General features: G+C 44.0%; 4 protein-coding genes across 6 annotated transcripts; 1 reads left to right on the top strand and 3 right to left on the bottom strand.

Moving 5' to 3' along the window:
* Nucleotides 1-2480: 2480 nt before the first annotated feature.
* On the bottom strand, nt 2481-3174 carry LOC128304604 (uncharacterized). The gene is made up of 2 exons (XM_053041810.1): nt 2995-3174; nt 2481-2918 (listed from the first exon to the last, which is right to left on the bottom strand). Exons 1-2 carry the CDS (start codon nt 3172-3174, stop codon nt 2481-2483), a joined length of 618 nt encoding a protein of 205 aa, XP_052897770.1.
* Nucleotides 3175-3736: 562 nt separating this feature from the next.
* LOC128304141 (origin recognition complex subunit 4) lies at nt 3737-5396 on the bottom strand. 2 transcript variants are annotated; one of them, XM_053041285.1, is made up of 3 exons: nt 5202-5396; nt 4628-5132; nt 3737-4588 (listed from the first exon to the last, which is right to left on the bottom strand). In XM_053041285.1, the coding sequence occupies exons 1-3, from the start codon at nt 5388-5390 to the stop codon at nt 3945-3947; spliced, it is 1338 nt and encodes a 445-aa protein (XP_052897245.1). In that variant the 5' UTR covers nt 5391-5396; the 3' UTR covers nt 3737-3944. The 2 variants fall into 2 exon arrangements, with proteins under 2 accessions (XP_052897245.1, XP_052897244.1); XM_053041284.1 differs by having other exon boundaries at nt 3737-5132.
* A 1504-nt stretch (nt 5397-6900) lies between these two features.
* On the top strand, nt 6901-9756 carry LOC128302477 (uncharacterized). 2 transcript variants are annotated; one of them, XM_053039308.1, is made up of 2 exons: nt 6901-7215; nt 8829-9756. In XM_053039308.1, the coding sequence occupies exons 1-2, from the start codon at nt 6924-6926 to the stop codon at nt 8927-8929; spliced, it is 393 nt and encodes a 130-aa protein (XP_052895268.1). In that variant the 5' UTR covers nt 6901-6923; the 3' UTR covers nt 8930-9756. The 2 variants fall into 2 exon arrangements, with proteins under 2 accessions (XP_052895268.1, XP_052895267.1); XM_053039307.1 differs by lacking the exon at nt 6901-7215 and adding an exon at nt 7996-8717.
* Nucleotides 9757-10312: 556 nt separating this feature from the next.
* LOC128301203 (uncharacterized) lies at nt 10313-20280 on the bottom strand. Its single transcript, XM_053037566.1, has 12 exons — nt 19921-20280; nt 17544-17958; nt 14433-14502; nt 14270-14327; nt 13809-14202; nt 13286-13358; nt 12836-13082; nt 12460-12762; nt 12210-12382; nt 11691-12131; nt 11534-11608; nt 10313-11464 (listed from the first exon to the last, which is right to left on the bottom strand). Exons 1-12 carry the CDS (start codon nt 20278-20280, stop codon nt 10969-10971), a joined length of 3105 nt encoding a protein of 1034 aa, XP_052893526.1. The 3' UTR covers nt 10313-10968.
* Between the last annotated feature and the right edge of the window lie 25 nt (nt 20281-20305).

Raw genomic sequence — 20305 nt, forward strand, 5'->3', positions numbered from 1 at the left:
TGTTGGCACCTTTTTTGCATTCATTGCAACCATTAAGAGATTTTAGTAATTATTTTTATAATGTAGCTGGATAGGATTGTACTAAAATTAGGGAGGTAAAATATTTCGTTCGTTTTAGAATTCATCAATGCATTCATATCATAAATGATCCTTGTTACAGTATCTGCCGACGGAAGTAACGCGTGAGTGTATCACGAACGATAACTGGACAGCTTTAAACTATTCAGATCTTCAGCATATAGCAATAGTAAAACTCCAAGTAATACAAGTACAAACCATATTGTTATTGATTTTTTAAGAGAAATTTAGTTAGTCATTTAAGTGATAGACTATTAATTCCTCAACATAAAATTTAACATACAGATGTTTTACTTCAGTTATCAGCGAACAATGAGAATATTTTTATATCTTCTGCTAAATATCATTATGAATTTTGGAAATTGACTCCACAGTTGTAAACTTATTATTGATCATATTTGATAAAACAATTATAAAAATATCGTTCTATATCATTGAGCTACTTTTGTCATAAAAACTATTGAATGAAATCTTTTAAACGCAACAAAACAAATTCCAACGATCTCATACACTGCAGCCTTATAATTACGACGGTAACTGTAGCCGTAGTTCATTTTGTATGTAAGCCCCGCCTTCTTTTAAAATTGTTCATCCCTTACAGATTTTTTGCATATCATTTTTCAACACGAAAAAATATGGTTGGGCTTATTCCGATTTATTGATTTTAATACATTTAATCAATTTATTGAAATGACATATCTTACTTTTCAGTTAAGAAATTGGTGAATTTGGTGTCCACATGTTCATCTAGAACTGTGAAAATGAAACAAGTAACGTGAATACTCGTTTCAGACATTTTTGAATGTTGTTCATACAGTTCTAAAACTAAACATATTGTTTTCAAGAAACAAACTAAAAAAATAATACCTATTGGCGGTAGACAACTTGTCTGACCCCACCGGGGTAACATGGTACTGGCCACTTCAAGGCAATTGGTCAGTTTTGCCCTGGCAGCTGTCACATTTCGCGTTTGGACGGCCACTGCCAACCGCCAACTACTCTGTACAAAAAAAAACCATGCTTAATTGCAAAATCAGTGCCCCCGGGCAATAATACCGAGAACCTTCTCCCCCGGACCAATTCTACGCACCGCAACCCGACCGAGATCCAACCAATTATAGACCCGCCCGGCCGACTGGTGACCGTGTCGGCAGTAGCAGCACGGCCAACCTTATTTGCCTGCAGGGGTGCATTGCTGTGCGGTTTTCCGAAACCGTCCCAAAACCGGAATGGACAAAACTCCATCTTACTTAGCCGGCCGCATCGGGCAGAGAAGAATTTGTAATGAAGCGAGAAGAAGGAAACACAACAGAAACAGCCCGCCGTGGCTGCTCGGGGCGGTCTAGGGCTGTGGTGAATCCGTCCGGGTCCGGGCCGTTATCGGGAGCAACGAATCGACATGGCACCGATGACAGTGACACTTGGGTGATCGTGCCTGTCGGAGGCCAACGACAACCAAAGGGGATATTCGCTGTGCAGTTCTCATGACCGCCAGACCTAGAGAGTGGTGTCAGCGGTATGGAAGGTGACCACGAGTGAGGTGATACAAACGGGCCAATTTTCTGCAAAGAAAACAACAAGAAACAGTCACTTCTTTCATTTTTTATTCGCTTACTACTTCTCACAACCGAGGCGAACCCGTCACGGTTTGGGCAAAACTTTGGATTTTTAACTTCCCTTGAGCTACCCGTGTCAAACCGCGACAAATGCACTCTTGCAGCATTAGATATCGATTAGATAAATGGGTTTTATGAGAAAATTGGACAGTACTTTTGTTGCCGATGTGTAATTTCGCGATAGAACCAATTTCACCGTTTATCGTACTGTAGAATGATTTAAATCATTCAAACAGTCACAATCAATCAACGAAGTGTATAGAGTGACACAAGAACGATTGCATCACCTCAATTGCATAAGAATAGTTCAATGAGGCCCTTCTTGATAGGGACTTAAATTAAATAATCTCGCATGTGTTTATACTGGTACCTGTTTTGTAACTTACATAATGCTTATCGTTTTACGAGTCGAAGGTACATAAAGATTGTTTGCCATGTGATTGTTTGCCAGTAGTCATGACTACTGGTAAAATAGATCTCCATCTCTTGCAAGCAAGCTACAACAAAAATGGCGTTACACCGACTGAAAGCCCAATCAAAAATTCGATTGAATTTTTAACTGATTGTTATACAAACAATCGATAGTTAAATATCTTTCAATGCTCATCGACAATCCACATGCAAACTCCATCTTGTAATGCATTGAACAACACAATATAACTTTATTCTACTAACACTCACACACAGACACAGTGCAATAGTAAAATGATCCGTACGCCCATCCGGTGCATCCTATCCGTTCCGATCGTGTGATTTGTCCCCAATTTAACATCGGTAGCCGGTGGCTCACTGTTGGTACTCGATGCGTTCTTTGTTCGGATCCGATCTATCCATCCGATACATGTACGCACGGCTGCTAGCCGCATTAATCTCGTTCCGATCGAGTGGAACATATTGCACCAACTCCTCACCGTGCTCACCGAGCATCTTCTTCAGCTGCTGTACCTCCTTATCGCGGGCCAACGATCCAAGCTTCTGCAGCAATTCCGGATCTTCTTCGAGTGCCTCATCCAGTACTTCCCAGGAGATAAACTTTAAATCGGACCCAAAGAACAGATCATCCGACAGGATGTCAATGATGTGGTTGAGATCGAGTGGACGGATCTTTTTGTACGATTTGCCCATATCGTCCGGAACAAGCGAACCTGCCGTGGGACGTTTCGACGTCTTCATGTACCGCTCGAACCAGCTCGAACCATTCTCTTCCGGAGTTGATGCTTCCATCTGGAATTTATGGAGGCGAAAACATGGAATATAAGGTGTAGCAAATAAGCACAATATATCACTCATTTCCACTTACATGAAATCCTCCTGCTCGCCGGCCTATTCTTGGCACACTTTTAGATTGTTTGAGGAAAAAGTTCTCCAAATCGCCACGCCTTCCAATGCGAGGCACACTTTTGGAAAGTTTGATAAAGAACCCGGGCGACTCACTACCGAATGCGTAGTAGATAAGGGCAAATAAGATGAGCAGCTTCATCGTAAACTGTAATTCTTTTTAGGTCACTGTTGCACGAATAGCCCTTGAACGAGACTGGCTTTTCAACACACCATCAGAATTGTATTTATATCATATTTTTTGTCTTCAGCGAGGGGTTCATCGATCTGAGTAAGTCTCGTTCAAGCCCGTATCAGATTATACAAATGCAAATGAGTGGCTCTGCCCTAGTGCAGTGGCAGACGCACCTTTTTTACGTGCTTCGTTCGTACACAAGTTTCCTATGCGTGAGCATATTTTTCAAGTTAGATCGACTTTTATCTCTCCTCTGGGCAATACACTCGGGCAATTCATGTACTGCCATTGAAATATATTTAACAATTTACTTCTTACATATGTGCAATTCACTTCTAGAACGATGCAATGTATAGCTGGATTGGAAGATTCTGGTCCCAGGAATTATTGAAGTTACCGCTTACTAACTGTGATTCATTGTTATAATAATATAGAAAAATCTCAGTATTTGAGGAGCTAAGAATAGCTTAGTAATAATTTATAATAATATGAAAGCAGTACAAATACTTTAAAATGACAGAATAATTGTGCAATTTATTTCGTTGCTTTTTTTTTCGTTAGAACGGCCTCCTAGCCGTATCGACTTATTTTAAAACCACGTACCCGAATTGCTACGCGGGTTTGATTCGGTCCGTTCGTGTGAAGACCGGCGCCGCTATCATCATGCCACCGGGCCGTCGCTTATTTCGTTACCAATAGTGCAATATTTTCATAATTTATTCCAATCGATTCCACATTTACACTAGCGAGCTCTGTTCCCACTGACTGACTTCGGTAGGCAATAACTGCATACGCTGGACCGCCTGATGTATTTGTCCGTGCGTAAGTAGCAATCGATGAATCTGATATTCTTTTTGCACCTTCGACAGGCTTCCAGTCGTTGCCAATTCGATAAGCTCCAACTGCTTCAGGTGTTCGAAGGCTTTCAATACAACTGGGCGCTCAATGCCTTTCATGCTGGAACTGCTGTTTGCCCACTTACCGAAGCGTGTAAGAATCATCTCAAAGTTAAATGGTTCCCGATCGTAAATCTCTGAATGATGCTTCATTGCAATGATCAGACATATCTCCAACACCGATAGTCCCATCAGCAGCTTCACTTTATCGTCTGATTCAAAGCTTTCTTCTAGGCGCTGTATCGACTCGACGGTAATGTTCAGATGCTGCTCATCCAACTCAGCTACCAGTTCAAACAGTAGCATCCGGAACGGTCCTTCCAGTACATCGTAGTCGTAAATCTTTCGCAGTATCGTTTGTACAGCATCGTTTTTCACAAGCTTTTCGATTTGACGATTCCACTGCGTTACCCATTTCGATCCGATGCTGAACTGTGTTGGATTGAACAGATTGCCCAGCAGTTTGAATTCTTCATTGCTCAATACTTCACTGGGAATGGAAGGATATGTGGAATGCCACTTGCTCAACTCCTGTTCGGTGGGAAGCTTTAGCAGACTTTCGAACAATTCCAAGCGTCCATCGAAATCATCTTCATTCGGAAGGAGAAATATTTGACGATGGGAGAAACGCGATTTCACACGCTTTTCCAGCACCTCGATCACGTCCAACCTTGCGGTAATGCCAAGCACACAGATCGGTGCCTGGGCAGACTGTGCAACGTCGAACAGATTGTACAGCAGCGTTTGGTTGTGGTGCGAACAGAACAAATCAAATTCCTCCAGCAGAAAGATGACGCTTTTCGACTTCTTCCGATCGCCCGCTTTGAGACACTCGAGCAAAAAGGCTAGATTTTCTGCAAACGATCCAAACACCTTTCCGTCGACAGCATTTTCGAGGTTCATCTGTGCGGTTGCCGATTTCAGTGCTTGCCGATCGTCGATATGAACCAATCCGTTCAAGTACACGATCACACTGTTGCGGTGGAACGTTTCTTTGGCGCAAAGTTCGACCAATACGGATGTTACGAGCTAAAAAGAAGATGTAATTATGATTGTGCTTGCTTTAGCATACACTATTGCTGAACCTCCTGCACTTACGGTGGACTTTCCAATTCCTCTCGGGCCCAACAGTAACGCACTGTTCGATTCACCATGTTCCGCGGTGCGCTCTAGCAGATCGTGAATGTGTTGCCTTTCTTCTTCATAACCGTGAAACGACGACCGATCAAGTAAGCGTGATTTGAGAAATTTGCGCGTGTTTTCCAAATCGCTTTTAACGTCCGGCATTGCGTCCGTACGGATTCAACAAGATTGTATGAATTTTAATTTGTTTTGATTAGAAACACAGCTTTACTCGTAGTGACAGTTGGCGCCAAACTGCGCTATTCGTTCTATAATGTATTGACAGTTATTTCGTCAAATTTCTTTTGCGATTATTGGCTGTGTTATTTTTCATTGGAAACATATTTATTTACCTTGCGAAAAATTTAAAACGAAGTTAAATCAAAGGAACACCAATAAGGAAGCAATTCAATATAAACAAACATACAATCCAACTTGATTATCTTTTGAAAAATCTTCGTTGAGTTCTATCGGAATGTAAATCGCATTCAGTCTTTAACCCACCTGTATAGCCAACATAGATTTCCAACGCATCATCTGACAGCCAACATAGCAAATAAAAAAAAAGAAAACATTTTGTCTACGTGTTTTGAAAGCATAATCTTATCAACAACGGTAGTATCAATCGGATAATATCGGACCGTAAACAATTTTGCAGCTAGGTATTCACATACACTTTCTTAAATATAAATCTACCGGTCATATACACTTGCTCCAATCGTTGTTGTGTTCCTCCTTTCTCGGTAGCCCGTCTTGTTTGGACCGACAGCAACAAGCATAAAGCATACAGAAATGGTTGAACTCAGTTCCAGCACTGACCCGTTCCAGCATGGATTTCCAAATGCTGTATTTATCATCCCGGCAATTGTCGTGGTTGGGCTTGGTGGTATGTAACTTATCAGTTGTTAGTTGTTGAGTATAGATTAAGATATTCTGCTGCACAACATGTCTTACTTTCACATTTACTATTCCGACCGGTGTTTCATGAAGTGTGAGAGTACAGTATGCAAGACACGATTCAAATCTCATGCTAACCTTAAAGACATTCCATTCGTGAGATTGGTACTGGTAATTCGTTGCCTGGTAAGTGCAATCCTGCAAAAGTAAACAATCGAATTAAGAAGAACGAAAGATCTAACTAGAGTATCTAATCAGTACAATCACCGAAAATATAGTACGGATTCTGTTTATCTCAAGACAACATTAAAACGAACAAAAAGCTTTTCTTGTCGATAAGATTTCATAAGTATGAAGTCAACAAACAGCTAGTAAGAGTAACATATTTCTTTTTAGCATTATTTGCTTTGCATTAGGTCGATGCGCATAAAATTAAAGCACACAAACTGAACTTACAATCGTAACATATTGAATAGAACGGCTCCTTCCGATGCATCGTTCGCTAAGAAAGATGCCAATGTTCTACACATCCATCCAACATTACCTTGATTAGCGCTTCAATGATGCAATTGGCACCACATCATCCGCTCGTGTGCGGAGTCGTACGCAAGCGAAGGTAATTGTTATCAGCATCGAAGGTTCCACATTTCTGCTTCAACCTGGTTCCATTGGTTTCGACCGCCCAATGCCTTATCTTACCAGTAAGCGTTTGCCATTCGATCCATTAAAACCTCTACCCAGCGAGAGATCTCCTGGTTTTGTTTTTTTCGTGACCCGGTGTACCTTGTGAAGTTCGCCAAGATGGGAGACGTGGCAGAAGAACTGTTTAACGCGATGGGTTCCGATGGTGCCGTACCGGCCGATGGTGCTGTACCAACCGGCGCGGAGAATCCGTTCTACCCGGAAGATTTTAAAATGCCCACGATGGAAGATTTTCTCAGCATGCTTGAAGGCATGGACAATCTGTCGGATGAGGAAAAGGAAGAACTTAGAGCCGGGGTATTGCAGAATGCGATGCGCCGCAAGCTACAAGCAGGACTATCCGACTATCTCGTGTTCTTCGTAATGCTTTCGATCATGCTGGCCGTTTTCGGTAAGATATGTAGAAATTCTTTGTTTCGATGCATTTCAAATCGTCGCCCCTGCGACATGTGAGTGTTTGCGAGTGCTTATGTAGTTCCTCTGGAAGAAAGCAAATACAAGCTGTTTAAACAAATGAGGCTTTTGGAAGACAAATCGCAATCGAATTTTGGGAATTGTTTTACAGATCTGCTAGTCTGATTTTAGAAACCGAATCGGTTGCCTCTTGTGGTGGTGAAATACAAAGTCTTTGAATCATGGATCCATCGAACCCTACGGACGATTTGAATCTAATGGAAATGCTTGCCAAGGCGAATCCAGACGAACGGGCTGAGTTTTTGAAATCGCTTGAACGGTTGCAAAAGCTACCCGGTTTGCTAGACCAGATGCGAAAGGAAGCCATCACTAATGCACTGTTTTACAAGAAAGTATTTTTCTTCGGTGCCATCTTCATCATGGTGAGCGTGTTCGGTAAGAAAATAACGTGCACAGCGGAGACAGAGGAAACCTATGCAGTGAACACGTCTGGTCACATTAGCTAATTTACTTGTTGCCGCTTTGGACTGGTTCTTGTGCATAGACGCGGCTTTAATTTCAAGTGTTCGTGGTTTTCGCACTCGCACATTTGTTATCTGCGAAAGTGCAACGTCGCACACCGCATTATGGTAACGGTACGGTTCTTAACGCAACGGTGACACGTTAGCACCTTTCGTGAATCTACCGTCGGTCAATATTTTATTACGGTTAAGGAAATTCCCACCCAACCTTCCAGTGGGCCAAGTGTAAAGGCAACGTGTGGTCTAAGTGTTGTAGGTACTCACTTTGGCCACGTCACTCACACTCGGGTGACGACTTATGGAGTGTGATAAGCGACGCAGCTCTTTCGTTGATTGTGGACTATCGCGATTTTTTATCTCATCATCTTTACCATCATCCCCACCAGCAGGAATCGATGTTGTCGGTGGACAATTCTACCAAGCTTTTGCCACCTGTTTATTAGTGTACAGACCGGGCTCTGCTACTGCTGTGAAGGTCTGTGGCAAACGAACAAGATAACAACCGTGTAACGCGCTGTTTATCGTGGGTTTTAGTTACTGTGTTGCACCTCTCTCAGTAGCATGAAAGCGGACTATGAAGAAAACCCTTTCGTGGAGGCACTACAATCCGATGCACTCAGTGAACTCCTGCAGGACGATGAGAAACGGTCCCTGGCGCAACAGTTTCAGGACAACTTGCGAACCCTGTCCGATATGTTTGTCAACCTGTCCGAGGAGGAGAAGCGTCAGTTTGCGAAAGATTTTAAGGGCAAGTTTGTGAAATCGTTGTCACAGTTGAACAAATTTTCCAAGCAGAAGAAAGTCGTTCAAAGCACGCTGGGGAAGGATGATGAAGAGGGAACTGTGGTAGAAACGTTGGTCAGAAAAATGCCCGGGATAGATATACTGTGGACCGAACAGTTCGAACCAACGCCCTTAGGGTATGGGCTTATGGCAGGTTTACTTACACTTGTCATTGGTGAGTTGTGTCCGGATTTGAAATACCAATTGTGCCGATGATAAGAACCTGATTAAGCGTTTAAATCAACGATCAGCTCCGTTTACTACAACGCTATCCATTTCGTTCCAGCATTCTTTGGCTACAAGCTGTACCTATCGCTTACCGAGAAGGAACGCAAGCGCGAAGAAAAGCTAAAGGCCAAGCAGGAAAAATCCAAAAAGAAGAAATGATTCCCCGCCGCTGGGAGTATCACATCCACTGGCGGCAACAGTGATCGCTCGGCACGTCGAAATCACCAGAGCCAAAAGCAGCAACTGGAGTCGTCAGTAAAGCACAAACATTCCAGAGGAAAAAGACTTGGCAAGGCCTAGCGAATCCATACCACGTAATAATTCCAATCGCAAGGCACGATAAATAGAGAGAGAGAGTTACAAAGATACGAGGAACGCTATATTTATCGACAGATCGTTAGTCCCGTTTTGCAACAGATGTATGTATATTTACTCCGATAGTGATAGAGATCTCCCCTATAGCCCAAACCGGGAAGCGACGTTGTAGTTTCCGCTTCCGAGCAGACTGTCCCATTTTGTCGAAAATATCGTCCCTTTACTAAAGATGTCATGTCTTCAGCACTGTTGCCGTAGAGCACAGTCCAGTACAACGTTCAAGTAGCAGCTATAAGTGTGTTCACATACCGATCGATATATTTCTTTAGCCCAACAACAACGTGGACGTAGTACTGGCAACTTTATCTGTTGCCAATACCAATATAGATCATCATCCGCTTTTTAATTTGTAGGACAATAGCAAAGGGGAACCTTTCTTATGTTTGTCCAGCAGGTTAACGCAAGTGGACAATTACGATAATTCAATTAACAATCCTTCCCACACAGCGAAGCAGTGAAATACGTTCGAAAGTTTAGTAATGCAATCGAGATGTTTGTTTCCTCGTTTATGTGCAAGATAATATATTTTATATAGAGAATGAAGGACGAGCAGAAGAAGCCGAACAAGGTAATCGCTATGTTTATATTTGAGGAAATATAAATAATGTTTCAATGAACACCCGCCTGTTGTTGTTGCTTTGTTTCTCAATGAACGTAACGTAAGGAAGTAACGAAAGAAAGAAAAGCATTCTACAATAAACAACATTATGCTTTATTTACAGAACATTTCCTAACATTTTCTTTTTGATTTCCTACAAATAAGTTTTTGTGTTGTTACAAAATTGCACAATAGTAGCACTGTAAGGCACCTTTCTTCGATAGAAACGCTTTCAGCTCTTCCCATTTCTTTTGCAAAAGCAAACAGCCTAGAGCTTTATATGTCGTGAAGTATCTTCTGTTTGTTTTTTCTTCCAAATAACCACACAAAAAGGGGTTTTTGTTGTTATTTTGTTGCTTTTTCACCATAAAATACATATAAAACGTTTTTCACATTTTCACGTACGATCAAGCTATCTTCTACCTTAAACGACACACGTTTCATACACGGAACACGTGCTTACGATTCAACAATATTAATAATAATAATAATGTACATAAAAAAAGTTAAGCAAATAGTGTCATAACGTTAAAAAAATGTTCCAGACCAGACTTCCAGACCAGACTCTAGAAAAACAAAAACAAAATAATCCAAACTACCGACTAACTAAGCTGCTTTGTACTAATGTAGTGTTTATGGATTTTGTTGTTACTGTTGTATGTAGAACAGCACTCGATATTCTTCTACAAGGTGCAAATATCGGTGCATTACAACTCGATCACTTTGCACTTTCCCATTGCGACAACTCCATCCACTGTGCTAAATGCTTTGAGTGTACGAACCAGTCGTAGGTCCTGCTCATCTTTTGCTTGACGTCCAATCACAATTCTGGGCGATGGCACATCGGATTGAAGACGTAACAAGTACCTGAATAACGACATTCATTACAGTACACAACCCCTGAGTGGTGTTCTGTTTCCTCTGCTTCTTCTTCCTGTCCTGCAAAACCGTGCAACATCATGCTCGCGGATCTATTGATATCCATCTACCAGTCCTAGAGGGTGTGATCCTCTCTATTCACCTTGCACCATATACACACTATCACTAGGCGCTGCCGTAAACGACTTTACTGAACGTAGATCCAGATTAAAATATAGCATACAAAAAATACATAAATGATAACCTGTTAAAATTAAACTTCTCTACACCTACAGGGTAAAGTTGTCCGCTTCAGTGAAAAACACAACAATCTTATCCATATTCTTTCTCATACGCACACAAACATTCAGTTCGCATCGTCATCGATCGAACAATCTGCCGCAGTCCCCGTCACACTGTGAACGGCCTTCATTAGTATGTTCCCGTTTGATTTGAGCTCAAGCTGAAACAGTGTCTCGTCCTTGATATTGTTCAGCACGTCCTCTGTCAGCAGCACCTGTATACCGTTTGGACCTTTAAGAAGCAGCTGCAACTTGGCAATGCCCGACGAGGACGATATCGGCGATGAAGGCGACGGCACGGAAAGCTGGACGCCGGAAGTGGTACCATTGGTACCCGGAAGCTTCCCATTCCCACTAGAACGTGTCCCAAACGCTCCACTCCAGAGTCCCGCATCGGATGTGGTAGAGTTGGGCGTGTTGAGGGCATTGATTGCTTCTAGAAAGCCGGGAATTTTAGACAAATTTTGCACCAACTCCGGGATGGTGTTCGAATGCAGATAGATGGCATGGTAGATGTTGGTTTGGAAGCTTACGTAGATGGTCAAACGTGGCGTTATGGCTCTGTGGAAGATGGGTGTTTACTTAGTTCAACTTAGTGTGTTCAATAAAAGAAACCTAGCCAATACTCACTTCGAATGGAGAATGTTAAACATTCGTATGCCATCAGCCAGGCCACAAATTTTGCAAAGATCTTCCTTAGACATTCTGCAAGGAGATGGTGAAATCATATTTAAATAAGTTGCTGTGACTTCGGGACTAATCTTAGCCACTAGCGCGATCGCCTCACCTTAAAAGATCCGAACCGGAAAACTGTGCGAACGTTTTCGCGTACGCAGACAACCGGTGCACGGCCAACCATTGGGCCAATGTCCCCGGGCTTGTTTCCTTCGTAATGGTCGGCACGTAATCGTCCAGTTCGCTCGGTTGCTGAGGGGAAAGCACACCACTCATCGGCTGATCGCCCAGTGGGGATGCTTTGCAAAGCCCGTTCGTTGAGCTAACATTACTAATCCCAATCGGGTTGCTCTGTACACCGGCGGCGGCGGCTGCCGCTGCTGCAACGACCATTGCGGCTGCTGCCGTCGTGGTTGTCGTCGTCGTAGGGTTTGCCCCGGGGCTAACAACGTTCCCGCCGTTGCACAGCACACTTGACATAATGTTTTCGAACTTGTTCAACTGACCCGGTGATGTTGGGCCGGCCAATAACGGCGACACGTTACGCTTAATGCTGCGAAGTGAGCGAGACAAAAATGGGGTTAGCACCCTTATGTTGTAGGACAGTTAGCTAATGAATTGCTACACTTACTGATCGGGACTGAAGTTGCCACCGAGCGGCGTAATGACTGAATCGGTCGTAATATCCGTCAGTATCGTACAGTCACAGCTGCGCTGGTACTTCTCCTGCTCCGCAACCGGACGCTTGAGTATTTTCTCGCGATCCTGTTTGTGTTTTCGATCGGCACCTTTCAATTTGAACACCTAGAAGGAAAGAGGGGAAACATTTCCAATTCAGCAACCAGCCATTCCGGTACTGTGGACGGGATTTTCCGCCTTACCTTTATTTGACAAGCCGCCGCATGGAGTGGTCTAATACCGTCTTTGTCGTCTACAGCACCAGCGACTCCATTGCTAGTGCCATTATGAATCCCATTAGTATCGATGTACGTTTCTACCTGAATCCGGAACGGGACACCCTTCTCGCCGCCGTGCTTTTTGGGGGTGAATTCCGTTGAAATACAGTTCACTTTCACGTACACGCCAACCTCCTTCATCGGGTCCCAAAACACCTCGATCGTGTTCAACAGGTTGCTACTGGTAGGCTGCACCTGCATTAATCCATACGAAAGAGGAATGTCGACCTGTCGGAAGCGAAACAACACGAGACTCATCAGCTTGGGCGCGATGGAATCCAAATACGGAGAACCGACTTACATCCAAAATACGTTCCCCGGGCCGGGACGCTTGCCACAGCTGCATCTGTTCCCGCTCCATGTACTGAAGCCGACGCTCGTGGAAGCATATCTTGATAATACTCTTCAGAATCTTACCCCGGAACGGGGACAGATCGCCAAGCTTCTTCAGCTTGATCTCATAGCTCTGGCCCTGGTTAAGGTAGGTGAGAGATTCTTCGTTGTTTTTCGTCGCTATCGAGGTCGCGGCAGCTAGCACGTACTGGAACCTGTTTGGGAAGGACGACCAACTTTACTATAGGAATCTTCGCTACAACTCAGGACGTTTGCATTTGATCATAAACACATCAACACTTTTAATTAGCTTAGCACGAATCGTATTAGAAATAAAAATAGCTCCAAAATGAATGAGTTTAATGCAAACGCTTATGATACATAAGTTTGTAGCTGTGGCTATTTGTCGTCTACGTACCGATTGTGATCGTCGTGTGGTTTGTCACCGCGTATCACTGGCAGCGCACCGTCCTGCTGCATCTGCAAAATGCCTGCAAAAATAACAATAAAAAATCAGTGATTGATACTAAACCATTCGAAATGTAGCTTCCGAAGGTTATTAGCACTCACAAAACCTATCTAATCAAAAGTGTACACACATACATGTGCTGGTCACTTAGGCGCAGCTCATGCTAGGTATAGTCCATTATGTGGCGTAATGTGAGATTTGAATTAATAAAGAAAATATCTAACACCCGACAACTGCTAACAAACACGATCGTAACCGGCTCTTTCCTAGCGCTTGAGCGATAATTTACATCTGCATGATAACTTGTCAGCCAATCAAGATTGAGTGGTACACGGAGAGTATGACACTATTTGTGGACCTTTTTCTTCATTCTAATCACCTAAGAAATGCAAAACCCTCAAACGACGAATCAAACTGGCGCGTATGTATGCTGTTATGCTTGGCAAAGTATTAATGCCGGGTTTCCACATACCTCCACCAGTAGGATCATTTTCCAATCGGTTGCTTTGCAGAAAGCTTTGAAGATTGCTCAAACCGGTACTGATGGGAGTGCCATGATGGTCGGTATTGCTCATCAAACTCTGACCACCACCGTTCATAGAACTTTGGCCCTGCTGCTGCTGGTGGTACTGAACCACCTGTTGCTGTTGATGGCTGTTTGCAGCATTTCCACCGTTGGTAGCGTTTGCACCACCACCCAATGTTTGTTGCAAGCTGGAAGGTGCGTGATGTTGCGTTTGCTGTGCATGATCCTGAGAGTTTGCTGCTTGCTGATGCAACGCTTGCTGCTGCTGCTGTTGTTGATGGAGTTGATGCTGCTGCTGTTGATGGGCAGACTGTGAGTGTTGTTGCTGAGGTTGTGGAGGCTATAAAGGAATTGGAGTATGTTGCAATTACTCAATGTGCCATGAATGGGTCGGTTTGTTCATTTACCTTTTGTGGAGGTGAAGGTAGTTCTTGTTTGAACACTGGGAAATTCAACAACGAGTCACTGTTAAGTCACAGAGAGACAGACAGAGAGAGAGAGAGAGAGAAAAAAAATTATGCATTAGAAACTTACAATTTAACGTACCATTTTAACCTAATTTCTTCCTACCTAATATATCCGTTACTGGACAACTCGTTACTGAGGTCCAAATCAAGATCATCTGCCCATCGCATGCTTCCTGTGAGATAGAAATAATGGAAATAAGATGCATCAGTATAGCTACTTTTAAAAAAATTATTCCTACAGTTTAAATCTCCATGATTCTAAGGACCCTCTTGCAATGGATCTCATACGATCGAGAGCAAAACAAAAATTAAAATGATCACCTAGTTCATTGTTGTTGCTTGCACTGTTACAGGTGGTGTTTGTGCCGAGATTATTACCATTACCGGCGTCATTCCCGTTGTTGGTGCTGTTGAAGCACTTTAACCGTTTGCGGACGTAATCTTTGTCCATCGTATCGCCACCGAAACCGTATGTTTCACACATTTCCGTAACCGACGCACCGTGATCCTCCAGCGAGATGGATGTTTTCCCTCGCGAGAAGAAAACTGAATGAATGTCTCTGTATGCAAGGTGCGAAGAACTCACGATAATGCTACTGAGGAAAGCATCGACGAATCAAGAGTATTTCCACTATTCGTTCCAAGAGGCTCTTACAATCGTTGGCGCTTAAATGGGGGGTACACGGGAAGCCCGGGAAGCAAGGAACCGTGTGGTTTGCAGTTCCAATTCAGGAGCAGCTCACAGCACAGCAACAGAAGTGTGTGTTCCCGTTTTCAACGATAGGTTCGCTTTCGTCAACCTCAATCCCGCCACCACAGATAGGGGCAGAGGCAATCGCGAGCCCTTGTTAATCCACCATTACCAGTGCACTTGCTGCGTTACTTGCGTACATTCTTGTACGGTACACAATTTCGCCGTTCAACTTCATCTCCCGGTAAATGTGATGACGCGATTCCCGAACCGCTCTCTCTCGTTGATATGGCTACGAGGGTATAAACAACGAGCGCACTGTTGGTTGGTTAATCCTCTGGGCAAACAGTAAATACCCGGTCCGTTACAAGATCGTAACAAGGTTGTGACAATCTTTGGGTCTGTTGGACGTGTTCGTCTAACAATTGTGACAATGATTGAGCAGGTTTGAAAAGATCAACTTCCTACGGACATAAACACTATTTGGACAGAGCTCCAAACGAACTCGATATCTGGAAGCCACATTCGATCCGCACACGATCTCAGCTGATCCAAGTTAACATATGATCACTTTCGCGAACCACCATTAACAACACGTTAGATCCGTCACTCACTGCCACTGATCCGATTGGAAGCTTTCACAAACAAAATCCCCAAACAAATGCCCCTTGGGTACACCCATGGACAGTGAGCACACACATCACGGACGTAGTGGACTCATACTACCTACTACCCCTTCTTATCGATCGTACGCGATCACACAAAGTCCGCGAGGATCACAAAATGGGGCGATGATGCTCCGTTAGCGACACACACAAACATCCAATGCTCGCGCCACTATCAATCTCTAGACCAACGACGGACAAAACACTGTTGCAGGGCGTCTTCTGGGCTTGTATCCGAAGCGTTGCGTTGCTCGCATATCGTCGTAGGTGTTGTGTGGAACCTACCACCGCGTGCCAGCTAAATTCAGGCCCTGCTCTTTTCCCCACCCGTGGAACAAGAACCGGACGTGGCCCGGTCCCGCACTGTCGCAGCTGTTTGTCGAAATACTTATCTTGATAAATTTACACTTTATCAACAGCAATAAATAAATCAAAAACACACTGCCCCGACCGAGACCTGGGGGAGGGTAGGCTTCCTACAAGCCGGTTCCTTGCTAGTGCTTGCATCCCTTTACAGGGGTGAAATAACAACCAATAGATCTGGCCACAAATGTTTGCTTGGTTCTATGTTTTGTGGCACACTTGCAGGGAATTGTCGTACTGAATTGAACAGTTTTGGTTGCAACAATTCAATCCGGCACCTGTTACAGTCACACACCTAACCAATAGAAGTATGTTTTGGGGATTCTTCTATTGGTTCACTTTGTTATTATGCTTCGTACCACTCGTCTAGACGAAAAACTCAACTCTACTAGCACTCGAGTGGCAGAGGTAATCTTGACTGTGGGTTCAAGTGGCCAGCGTATGGAACAAAACATCAACGCCATCGTTATCAGCTGCTGCCCCCAAGCTCACCAACCGGTACGCTAGCTAGCGGCTGCTAGCGTTGCCTTCATTTCATGACGTAAAGTTGACCTTTTGCATCAAAAGAAGATGAAGCTAGGAACGCATTACTTTACTCCCTGTCCATGTGTGTTAGTACTATTCGTCGTTGTTCCTTCTATTGCTTCTACACGTCGAACATGTTCGCCATAGAATATGTGTGTAGCACATATACCGGCGCACAAATAATCGTAACCTTCAAGCACAAAGCGGATGAATAAAATTTCATGCTTCCAAGGCTTATCGGGGTAGATTAAGATGGTTGCCCCCGGGGTCGAGAAGAAAATAATGGCTACTCATTCCCGCGTTGTCGTACCGGTAGTGGTCATCCGTAGCATCATTCAAATGTTCATCCGCCTCACTTCGGCATCGAAAGGGATGCTTTCGATCTGAGACTATCTCGTTCATCTCAGCAGTCTCCAAACTGCGGCATTCGAGAGTCTCCAGCTTCTGTGTAAATGGCTCTCAAGTTAATGTCTAAATGGCTCCCAACTACGGTAGTTTCAATCAATGCGGTCCGTGGACTGCAAAGTTTGGAGACTCCTGGTTTACTCTATGGAAAATCCATCTTCTACCAGTTCGATTACAAACCAAAGCGATGCAACAGAAATTAACACAATTGTGATCAATTTTGCGCGTCATCTCACACATTTGCATACAGTACACTTGAGTCCTCACCACTAACCGGTTTAATATGGCCATCCCATCGGAACGTGTTTATCGAACCCAACGCGCAAAACTGGACCTCAAAACAATTGTAGTACTTATGACTCGCGATCAATACAAAGCTAAGCAAACGAACCCCACAAACTAGTCAACAAGCTCATGCTTGTTACTCGTTTCTTACTCGCTCACTTGAAACTCACTAGACGGAATAGTTAGCGGCTTTTATCTTTTATCGTATCATTTTTCCGATTCAGTGCTTAATTAAAAATAAAATGAAATAATGACTGCACACAGCGAACGTGACACTTACCCTTGCGACGTGCGTCACGCTCCTTATCGATGTTGGCGATCTTCGTCTCGGTGCCATCGGTGTCCTCCTCCTGGGGTGACATCCACTCCATGCGCCGCTTCCGGCTGGGTAGTATGGCGTTGCTCATGTACATACCGGCATTGTCCTGTTGCTGTGGTTGCTGCTGTTGTGCTGTTACTGCAGCAACACCTCCGGCCGCTGTACCGACGGCGACCGCCGTTACGGTCGTCGAAGCGTTCGTCGTATCGTTGGCACCACTGCTCGACGCGATCGTGGTGTGCATCTTGTTGTAGTCGATCGGCCACGGTTCCTTCGAATCCGGTGGCGAATCGACAAAGTTGTTTTGGTAGTCCTGGAAGTTGTTCGGCGACTCACTGTACGTGTCCTCGTTGTCCAGGTTGTAGCCGGGAGAAATCTGTACGAAGTCGTAAAAGATAATTAGTACTTCTCTTGGATGAAGAAGTAGCCTGGACTACAGCTGATCAGTTGATCTCTCCCGAGTGAGTTACGGAGTAGAAATTTCAAACGATTCGTTTTGCTTTGTTTGCAACGTACAAACGTTTTATTCATTCAGAACCGGTTCTCGAGCAATTTGGCACTAGTCCAATATGAATCCAAGAGGCTTGCGTCTGCTAGATTCCAGGAAAAAACAGATATTCCATCTGTATTTTGCTACACAATAAGAGATTATTGTTACAGCTGACGAATTTTCGCGTTACCTGTCCCTACTAGAAGGTTCTACATCGATTTTTAAAGCGAATAAATATGGCGTAATTAAACAGCTGGCAGTGAGTTGGTTCGTTGCGTGGAATCGCGAACCATATCCGGCTACTAGCCGTTCATGTGACTTTCAGAATTACCAAGTAAGAAATTTAAAACATTCTTTTCAGTATCTCTTTTACTACCGATGCATCTCCAAGACTAGAAGGCTATATCTTCTTACTTAAAGCATTTTTAAAGAAGTGATTTACTTTAAATTTTGCAATAAGCCAAATTTGGACGAGTTGGCGTAAAGCTTCCATAGCATCAAGACCGTAATAGAACCAGCAACACAGCGTATTTATTTATATCGATCGAGATGGTAACCGCACTGTAGCACAATGCTCGCATTGTTCGAGTTCCCATATCAAGGCTGATGTGACCACGGCTGATAAGCTGCCCAATTTATGACACTCTGAACTTCAAGATTGCCCGTCTATTGACCTGTTTGCAGTTTTGTCAATTCGTTTGTTCTTCTTTGCCTTCAATCTCACGAGAAAACTGTGCAACAAAGCTAGGCATGGTTGACTTTTTTGCGAACTTTATCAATCGGCCGATGCTGTCAAGATATGGCACTGTGTGTTGCGATAATTATCGACGCTCATTGCAAACACATTTATGAATTGCGCAAAAAACGGTTCGTCATCTGTAGAGAGATCAGAGTAATTGTGCAAAAATGATTGGTGTAACAATCATGCGTTGGAAAAGCTGGCCCGATAGCATCGTTAGAAACAGATGAGTACATCATTCTCCATTGTCGCTCGAATGTCGCTCAAAAGCGTAATGCATCATTGGCAGTGAAGTGGCCGGTCTAGTCATATTGTCTATTGCATGCAGTACGCGATAGCAGTATCAACAGCCAGCAAAGGCAACCAAATAATCAGCTTCGATACATCGTTTCTACGCTGAAACACACCGGAAACATGCACTCCACATATTTTGCTCTCTCCTCCAAATGTTTGTGTCTGGTCAATTCCGTTCGCACACAAGTGCTGGAACTTCATCTCAACAGTAACAGAATGGTTCTGAGTTTTGGACAACTTTCGCACAAATTCAACGCATTCTTCAACATTGTCTTCACCGATCGTCGTTGGTTCCATCAAGCCAAGGCGTTGACAATCCTAATCTTGCCACAAATAACAAAAGACTTAGATAAGATATGGCTCACACCATAATGGAACTGCCATTTAGGCCTCCACTAGCGGATGGGCAAACCGAGGTGTAGAATAAGAAAAGGAACATCGAAAAATAATACTGCCCCTGTAGGCGTATGAGGCCTTGGTCAAATATAATGATCGATGAAATGTGACCCAAAGGTTGAGCTGTCGATGTAGTTCCGAAGGAGTGAAAACCGCCAAGAAGAAAGAACAAGCCTATCAGCGCGTAAACAAGGTCACACAGGAATTATTAATCAGATCTATGCAGACCTTGAGACGATCATTCATTTCGCATGCAGGTCATCGTGCGCTGCTTACGATCATTCGATGTCCTGGTGACATCTTATTCCCTCCCCCAAAAAGAGAGGGGGAACGGGCCATCGTTCGTGTTATGGCAATCGACCACACCGGCGAAGGATAGCAGGCTCCCGCAGAAGCGCTCGTCTTCGGGCAATCGTTACCTGTTCGAAATCTTGCTGTCCCTGACGCCGACCCGGTTGCTGCTGTGACTGTTGCTGATCGTGCTGCTGTTGGTACTGGTAGGGACCGGAACTTCCGGAGTATTCCATTTGTTCGAACTCTTCCTCGAGCGTGCGGCTCAACAGATGAAAGTCTAGTGCGTCCAGCTGCTGCTGCTGCTGCTGCTGGTGGTGCGTTACTTCGTTACGGTTTCGGACACCGCCGCCGGTTCCGCTGTACCGTTGCTGAAACGTGTCCGGTCCCTGTCCGTACGGTGGAAATAGTAGCTGTTGCGGATGATGGTGATGGGTATGCTGCTGATCGAAGGGACTGTTGGCCAACAGTGATATGACCGTCGCCATTCGCGTAAACCAACGCAAAGGCCCT

Source organism: Anopheles moucheti, chromosome 3 (genome assembly GCF_943734755.1).
Source record: "Anopheles moucheti chromosome 3, idAnoMoucSN_F20_07, whole genome shotgun sequence".
Classification (NCBI taxonomy): Eukaryota; Metazoa; Arthropoda; class Insecta; order Diptera; family Culicidae; genus Anopheles; species Anopheles moucheti.